We start from the raw sequence: 9497 nt of genomic DNA, 5'->3' as shown, positions 1-9497 counted from the left end.
CAAAAATAAATAAATAAAATCACTAAAAACTCATTAATTAAAAACGTAAATTTTCGAAAAGCTCAATAATTTAGTTTCTATCAATTCATTAAAAAGAAAAAAAAAAACAACTCAAAACTCACAATTTTCATTAACACCCTTGGGGAATAAAAAAATGAGATTTTTTCCCCTTTAAATTAAGTATATCAAAATACATATTTTTTATCTAAAGAAAAAAAAAATCAAACGTTACCATAAATAAAATATTTTTTGTTTTTTATTTTCAGAAATTTAGCACGTGGGGTCTAGTCAAACAATGAGTCCGCAGCGTTCCGGTCCAAAACAAACGGAGTCCAAATCGACGGCCAGTGAGCAACCATCATAACATAACTACATATCATACATACATGCACCGCACATACATACATCCCATCCCACGCCTTCATGTATAAATTGGCGTTCTTCCCCAATTTCCCTCTCTCCAAGCAAACAAATTCACAGACTAACAAATGGGCGAGGTTTGTTACAGAGCCCACTCTCATCACGCCTCTTCCTTTTCGCCTTCAATTTCTTGCTCATCAATTTCACGTTTCCGATTCCCGAGGAGAAATTTTTTTTTTCTGTTGCTGTATTCGTTGGATTGGAGTTTGATTTTGTTTGATTTTTATTGCAGAAAGTAGAAGGTGCGAAGGACGGTGAGAAGAAGGCCGCCGATGCCGGCCAGAAGAAGGACGACGGTGCGGTCACCGCCGTTTTTAAGATCGATATGCATTGTGAGGGCTGTGCTAAGAAAATTAGACGAGTTGTGAAGCATTTGAATGGTAAAATTTGATTGACGCTATTGAATTTCTTCTGTGTTTTCATTTTCTTCCCCTAATTTTCATCTGCCTGCACTGGAAACGATTTCTACCTTCAATTTAGAGATTTTTTTTGCTCATAGTTAAAGAATCATCCGAAATTTCTGGTCCTCCTGCGATTTCTTATTTTAATTGACTTTGATTTGGTCAAATATAATTCCGGATTGGTTATGTTTGATCACTTTGATCTTTTCAATATTCGTTTGGTCATCCGTGAAGTGGTTAATTGAAGGAATTTCCACTCGTTTGTAGGTGTGAGTGACGTGAAGGCCGACTCTGCATCTAATAAACTAACAGTTACTGGTAAAGTGGACCCTGCCGTAATCAAAGAGAGCCTGGAGCAGAAGACCAAAAAGAAAGTTGATCTCGTCTCTCCTCAGCCTAAGAAAGATGGCGGTGGCGATAAGAAGGCCGATGAAAAGGCAGAGAAGAAGACCGACGAAAAAACAGAGAAAAAGCCGGAAGAAAAATCCGAGAAGAAGCCTGACGAAAAGGCCGAGAAGAAGCCTGACGCAAAAGCCGAGAAGAAGCCTGACGAAAAAGCCAAGAAGCCTGAAGAGAAAAAAGCAGACGACAAAAAGCCAAAAGAGGTATACTAAAAAGTATATAATATGAATTATCGTCTTTCTAGCACGCGCCTGAAGCTATTGCCGTGCCATCGCCGGCTGTTGCTCGACCATCGATCAGATGATATGAAAAACAGCTAGCTGTCGGCGCGTGTTGGCCACGCACGAGTCTCTTCCATGCCTCAGCGTGCGTAATTTATGTCCGATCGAAGTGATTTTATATTAGTAGTGATCTCATTAGCAAATCTTTATAATCGCAACTAATTTTGGTTCGATCTGTTTTTGGAGCAGACTACTGTGGTTTTGAAGATCCGATTACACTGCGAAGGTTGCATTCAAAAGATCAGGAAGGCAATCATCAAATACAAAGGTGAAGAAATTTCCGTCTCACTCAAAGATCAAAATCAATTAGTAGAGATTATAGAATCTACATAGAAAAATATTAACACTCAACGCATCTGCAATTTCACAGGAGTCGATGCGGTTACGATAGACAGCTCGAAGGATCTGGTAACAGTGAAAGGCGCCATAGAAGGAAAAGACCTCGCAGGCTCCCTCAAAAACAAGTTCAAGAGATCCGTCGAAATAGTTCCTCCTAAGAAAGAAGAACCGGAAAAAAACAAACCGGAGGCCGCCAAACTCGCCCCCAGCGGCGGCGATGGCGGTGGAGCAAAAATGGAGGTGAGCAGGATGGAGTACCATGGATACGCATATCCGCCTTCAACATTCTACTACGGCGGTCCAGCTTACTCTCACGGTTACGCCATGGAAGCTCAGCCGAGCAATCCAATGCACGGATTCGCAAATTCGAGCGGCTATGTAAACCAGAATTATGTACACGAAGGTAACGCGATGCCGATGTACGGGTACGAACACTCGCACGCGCCTCAGATGTTCAGCGACGAGAATCCAAATGCTTGTTCCGTCATGTGAGTAAACATCCACGAAAGGTCCTTCATCTCTGCTATAGCCTAACGTAATACAGTCTCTGTAAATGAATTAAAGCCCTAAAAAAACAAGAAGACGAAGAAGAGAAGAAGAAGAATTAGATTTTTTTTTTTTAATTTTCCGATATGTCGGCCGGCCGGCCGGTCAGCTGCCGGCTCGTTAATCCAATTCAATTCATTGGGGGAGTTGGTCGTTCGTTTTTTATTTTATTGTAACTTTTGTTCGGTTCAAATATATGACGTAATAATAGAGATCTGTTAAATATTTTCTTAAATTATTTTCGCCCACATTTAATCTGCAGAACATTATTGCTTAACATTATCAAAATAATTAACGTTAAAATATGAAAGATGTTTATTTATGAAATATTATTTAACTATAATAAACCGTCCAATTAATAGTCCCTTCTCTTTCAAACTATCGATTTATCTTTGAAGCGATGATTGTCGACGCAACGATGCTATTGATTTCCTTTTTTTAAATTAAAAATTCATTGACAGTATCGAAATTGATAGCTATCTGAATATTATATATCGATAATTAGCAACAAAAAAAAAGTAATTCAAATTTAATAAAAGAACCCCAAGCTATTTAAATTTTATGGGTTTTTCTTTTTTATACGATACATATAGAATGCGTTGTGAGTACCAAACTAATAAATTAGTACAAGTTGAGCGGTGCAGTTCAACAAAATTTAATGCACTTAATTCAAATCTCAAATTAATGTTTAATTATTTCTGATAACTTCTAAAATCAAACTACCATTTCCATCTCTATCTAAATATTCTTGTGAAAGCTTCTTTGATGGTAGAACTGTCACAAAGTTTAATCCTTTTTTAAATTGTACATGTATATTTTTTAATAAATAACACAATAAAAAAAGGTTAAATGATATCTTTCATCTATGCAATTTTATCTTTGTAGAGTGTACTTTAATTTTTTTTTTTATAATTATACGTGTTAACTTAAATACTAGCGAACATAGTTTAGTGATAATTGGCATATCACGAGATTCGAATCTCAACTTTCTAATCGTACATATATATCTTAACTAGTTAAATTATGATTAGATGAGCGTTTGACCATTTTTAATTATCCATTAATTAATGATAGGATGGGAGATATTAAGCTTGATAAATTAGAATACAATAATAGAATTGACACAAAAGTGGTAATTTAACTTAAATTTCTTGGAGTGGTGTTTCAAAATTTTAACAATATTACCAGGATTCTTTTTACGGAAGATTTAAAATTAATTTTTACGAATACAAAAAAGGAAAAAAAAATCAGCTCCTAACAATTAATTTGAGAGACCATAAAAATTGTTGAAATTCTTATATAAAAAGAATGAACATATTTAACATCAATCCTCTGTTTGGAAACAAAATTGACAAATTCAATTACTTTTTTTAGACCGCATGAAGCTTGCCTCTCTAGTTTTCGTGGAGCAAAAAATAAAATATTATAAAGAAATTGGGGTAAAAATAAGTATCGTGTTTTAAAAATTATTTGGAAAAATATGGTAGGTTAAATTAAAAAAGATATATAGGTCAATACTAAACTTAATAGTCTTAACTATTCTTTAAATTTTTAAAAGTTCTATTATTAATTTTTTAAGGACAAGACCACAACTCTCCGAGCAGTGGCAAACCACCCCAATTACACCTAGTTCTGTTCTAAAATACTCAGAGAGAAATTTTGACTCAGACATAGTTCTTCCAATTAGATTCTTTATCTTTTCGTTTCAACCACCATTTTTATTAGCTCGTGAGCTACACAATTTCCTTCTAATTTGCAAAACAAAAACGGAAGGGAAGAAAATTGATGAGCAGAGCCAATTGAGAATTTTCTCAAATTATGAATCATACATCATCAATATTTTGCTGAACTGCGGACTCTACTTTTATTGAGTTAAAACCAGCTTCACTTACTACTATAACAAACATCCGTGAACAGCAATAATTTCAACCACGTCTATATTGGTGACATGTGAAATCATCTACACGGAGATACATATCGTTTCACCCTCCGAATTTTGAAACATAGCCCATATTTCAATTTTTTCTTTGAGAATACAAATATCTGCTAATATTTATATTAATTTTAATTATATTATTAAGTTATGATTATATTTAATCTTTTATGCTAAAATCATTAGTGAAATGTTGATTCACATGCTTAAAACCAATGGAGCATAACTACTCGGACCAATATTTTTTACTAGTTGGAGGTTGGAATACCCATCCCTGACTAAAGAAATTAAGATGGGACCGGTTTAAAAAATAGCAATTTTAAAGTTTCATAATATATATAATATATATAATGCTATTTTAGTGGATTAATTTATTGAATAAAAATAAATATTGAAACAAGGTGCATGGCTGATTATCTCATCATCATTTAATTATTTATTAGGTTTGAGGTTTGTATATAAGGACAAATTTTCACACGCCTTGGTTTAAACAAATATTATATAATTCAAGATAGCAACTATGCATATAATGAAAAGGATAATGAATTTTATTGAGAAATGGGGTTTTATATTATGGTATGGCACTATATTATATTAAAAAAATAACTGTTTGGACATTAAAATAAAGAAGGTGAGTAGTCACATTGAGGTGTGCCTATGTAATGTGACTCAGCAATGGCTACCAAATCAATTAATTTAAAGAAAGAAAAATATAACAAGAAAAAGTGGCTCTTCATTATTATGAGGTTAATTCTAACCCCTCTCTTGTTTCAACCACTTTGTCATCTATTTTTGTTTTCATTTTTGTAATTTGCTAAAAAAAATTAAATAAAATCATGTAAATTTATTTTGAATTTTACATTTTTACGATTTAGATTATAGAATTTCAAATATACCGATTTGATTCTTTCGTATATCGAAACTACCATTCGCCCTAACCAAGTTAGAAATTCATTGTGACCTCACCCCATATATAATTTTTAATAACAAAATTGAAACATAGATGTGAGTGTGTTATTTCACATTCATTTTATTGTTTAACAATAATTGATTGAATAAGTGATGTTGAAATAGTTTTAAAAGGACAACTTTGAAAATTTCAAATATGATTAGTTTGTGAACAAAAATCTATTTTGTAGGAAGCCTTGTCATACAATCATCGCTCGGAGAGAAAGAATAGAAGCAAGCATTTCCCGTTCAGTCGCGGAAGATCAGGTCTCCCCTAAGTGACCACTAAGGGAGGTTTGCCCTTCATATTTAGTCGCAAAACCTACTAAAATATATACCTCCATGCGGTGAAGGTCTTACCTACTCTCGATCTTATGCACTTGATAACCCGACCTTCGAGACAATATGGATAACCGCTGTCGAATAGTTTGTCACATCCCCAACCTATAAATAGAGAACTTCATTTCTGCATCAAGTATCACATTCTAGCTTGATCTTAATATCCAATCAAATTTAAACTGATTTGAATATCGACGTGTGTTTGCCTCTTTTCTGCATATCGTTTTGACTAGTTCTAACCTTTGATCGAATTTATTGTACAAACATAATTTGCAACCATTCTCAATAATAGTTAACAATAGCTGAAATGAAAGTTTTCAAGCCAATTATAAATTTAATCTCCAAAATTTTAATCATCGTATCTATACAATTACTTAACTAAGAAAAATTTCAAAATACATTCCTACGTTATTTATTATAGGTATATATGATTAATATCATTACTTAAATATCGAGGGGCAGATGAGGTCAAGTTGTTTTTTTTGTCTTTCCTCCCCCAATTTAATGTGTGTCATTGCTATTCATTATTATAATAATATAAAATGATGTGGAAAGTGAAGTATGGAGGGTTTAGGGTATGGGGTTTGAAAATGGTTTGAGATTTAGGAATCTTCCGTCGAAGTAGACCAAAAGTTCCACCAGTCCCAAAACGACGCCATTGACCAATTGATTTTTTATATGGGTATCTTTTTTAATTTAGTCTTTAAATTTTAAAAGTTTCAATTTTATTATTTTAATATTTTTTTAACTTAGTTAAATGAGTTGATGATAAATTTGTTTTAACATAATATCCCATGAATTAACGAATTTAGACGGTGACAAAGATATCTTAAACATGATAATCTCTGGTTGCTCTTCCAAAATTTTAAGAAATTGATAGAACTTTCAAGTTTTGTACCCTTCTAAATTTATACTAATTTACTTAGTATTTTATCAAATGTATAAATTTATCATTGACCAATGCATGGGAAACTAAATTGAAAATGTTAATAAATAATATATTAATCTGAAATTTTAAAAAATATTATGATTAAGCTAGCCAAATGCATTTTCTAAAAAATCCTATTAAATAATAGTAGATATATTATATGGTAACCGACATGGCACACGCCTATATAAAAAAAATTAAGAAGCCACATATGTACGCCATATAATCCAACCAACAAGAATTTTAAATTATTCATAATTCAAGCTTAACATATAGTCCAATTGTATGTATAAAGTCATGTAATGCCAAAAAGCAATTTCCATTTTTTTAAATTATTTACATAAATGTGCTTTTGACAGCGCTATTAAGAAACCACAAACCCGACCCCGCCTTGATAAGTACCGGAGCATCTTACAAGTTTTGAATGCCCTTATGAAACATGAGTTTTCAAAATTACCATGTTGAGGACCTCCACTCTTTAATTTAAATTATGGTAATAAACAATTTTATGCAATTAACTATATTTGTACATTAAATTTACATGTAAAATAAACTGTAATTAAATTATATAATATGTCAATTTATTTTTAATATTTTAAAGGAATTATATTATTAATAATACTTTATTACCATAAATATATAATTTTAAACCATCATTATTTTTACTATTACTACCGATACAGTGATATTTTTCCTCTTAAAAAATATATTGTGATGATAAGATAAATACATTTCATTCAAAATAATAAATTTTATGATTGTCCTTTTGAAAAAAAAATATTAAAGTTAAAAATGAAATTTATATGAATTAATTTGTTTTACAAAATAACCGATAAAAAATAAAATATTAAATTAAACCAAATAAATCTATTATATTTTAAATTATATGGATATTCATAAAGAAGTTTTTTAAACGTTCAATAAATTTAATACATTTGCAAAAATAAATCTGGCAAAACAAACGTCTGTATATTTTTATAGATTTTCCTACAAAATAAAATATGTCAAATATCTAAAATTTCAGGCATCTATATTCACCCAAAACAAACAATCCCTTAAAATTATCTATATACTTTTAGCATAAATGTTCTAAATTTAGAATTGAATATCGAAGTATCTGGTAATCAAAAATATCTTGCTCCTTCGCACACAAAAAAATAATAATAATAATAAATTATTTATTTATTTTGTTAAAAACACCCCTTTTAAAAATCTCTCTTCCAAGTTTGAATTTTGTATACGTCATTTGATCCATTTGAACCGTCTTTATTTTAGATTTTTTCCCAAAAAAGAAAAAATAATAAAATAATAAATCTCGGACCAGTCGCCAATTCTTGTAATATGGTCCTTATAAATTTGCGAACAGTCAGAATGACCCCAAAGTCTTTTCAATTTCCACCCTTAAAAAAAAAGTCTTTTCAATTTGCGAATAGTCAATTTTAATTGCCCCAATTTTTTCAAAACCACTTTTGAATTCTAGCCTTCGATTCCAAGTTGTTTGTTCAAAATATATCTAATTTTGTCTCAACACTTTCACACTTATACAATTTGTAACAATTTAGTCATAAATGTTAGTATATATAAATTTAGTCTATGTAGTTAAAATTTGTAACAATTTAGTCTCTACCATAAAATTATGTGTCGATTTTTAGTAGGTAATGATTTAATTTTTACAGTTTATAAACACATTTGATCCCTTATCATTTTATTGATCCACTTATATAAGAAACAACATTGAATCTTGACATCATTTTTTTAAGATAGGGATCAAATCGTTAAAAATTTTAAACTACAAGGATTGATTGAATTATTACAAATTGAAAGTACATTGACTAGATTGTTATAAATTAAAATAAAGGGATTAAATTGTTATGAGAATACATGAACCAAAAATGGTTTTTGACAAAAAATTTAATATAAATTTATATTATTTTATGGTGGATATTTTTTCGCGAAAATATACTTGAACATTTCAATTGAAATCTGTACGAATATTTTACTTCATAGTTTTTTTTAACTTAAATTAAATGTAATGTTGAAATCGTTACTTTGAATTAATTACATATTATAATGTCCATGGCAGCTATCTATGGCAAAAGAAAAGTTCAAAAAGGAAAAAGGAATTTAATAATTTAAAAATCGATGAGGTTTTAGTTCCAAATTCAAAACCCACGTGCCCTTGATTATTTGGGTTTCATTCTATTATTTCTTTTTACAATTTCTTCTGACCAATAAACGCAAGTGAATTAGACTTTTGATAAATTTAAATATCACAAATAAAAATTTGAATATAAGAAAGCTAGATACCCTATTGACGTAGGATTATGGCGAAATGACATGTCAGCCTCGAATATGAGATGGATGCCTTTGAATTGATGATATGCACACATAACCTTACACAAATGCGGTCACTCAGAAACTTAAGTTAGAACTTATATAGTATCCGTTGGTGTCGAATCGAGTTTAAACACATTGGGTAGAAATTACGTACATTTGTGAAGAATGCCTTCCTTTTTATATGGGAGTTCTGAAAAGCTTTCTCCTCCTATTTCGACATTCCATACTTGACGGTCTCCTGCTTAGTGGTCACATGTAGCTTTGTTGGTTCCATTTCCATCTTCGACATGTCCGAACTTAGGCCTAGACACATGTAGCTTTGCTGGTTCCACTAATATCAATTTCGTGGAACTGTAATTAACAAAAATATATCATTCACAAATCTACCAACCAAGAGATTTTTAAAGTAGGTTAATAGTAAAATGATATGATTTGTAAAAATATGAAAGCTATTGTTCAATTTAATAGTATGTTTAAATTTATTTATTGTTATACCAATCATAAATATGTTAAGTGAAAAATAATTTAAATAATACACCGCAATATTAAGTAGATAGAATATTTACTATTATTTCAAAAGTCATTGTTCAATTTCCCTCGAATGATTGTCCATAGAAAACATT

At 30.7% G+C, this 9497-nt stretch overlaps 1 protein-coding gene across 1 annotated transcript; it reads left to right on the top strand.

Moving 5' to 3' along the window:
* The first annotated feature begins 354 nt into the window (after positions 1-354).
* Positions 355-2624, top strand: LOC111013543 (heavy metal-associated isoprenylated plant protein 3). Its single transcript, XM_022288006.2, has 5 exons — positions 355-497; positions 653-800; positions 1089-1426; positions 1694-1772; positions 1875-2624. Exons 1-5 carry the CDS (start codon positions 489-491, stop codon positions 2333-2335), a joined length of 1035 nt encoding a protein of 344 aa, XP_022143698.1. The 5' UTR covers positions 355-488; the 3' UTR covers positions 2336-2624.
* The last annotated feature ends 6873 nt before the right edge of the window (positions 2625-9497 follow it).

This window comes from Momordica charantia, assembly GCF_013281855.1.
Source record: "Momordica charantia cultivar OHB3-1 chromosome 1 unlocalized genomic scaffold, Mcharantia_2.0 BLBB01000001.1, whole genome shotgun sequence".
NCBI classification, from domain to species: domain Eukaryota; kingdom Viridiplantae; phylum Streptophyta; class Magnoliopsida; order Cucurbitales; family Cucurbitaceae; genus Momordica; species Momordica charantia.
The sequence above is the reverse complement of the archived record's forward strand: the minus strand, read 5'-3'. Positions and strand labels throughout refer to the sequence as shown.

Excerpts from the sequence above, each read along its gene's own strand:
- LOC111013543 (XM_022288006.2), top strand. Across the intron at positions 801-1,088 it reads AGTTGTGAAGCATTTGAATG|GTGTGAGTGACGTGAAGGCC; the intron begins GTAAAATTTGAT and ends ACTCGTTTGTAG. Across the intron at positions 1,773-1,874 it reads GGCAATCATCAAATACAAAG|GAGTCGATGCGGTTACGATA; the intron begins GTGAAGAAATTT and ends GCAATTTCACAG.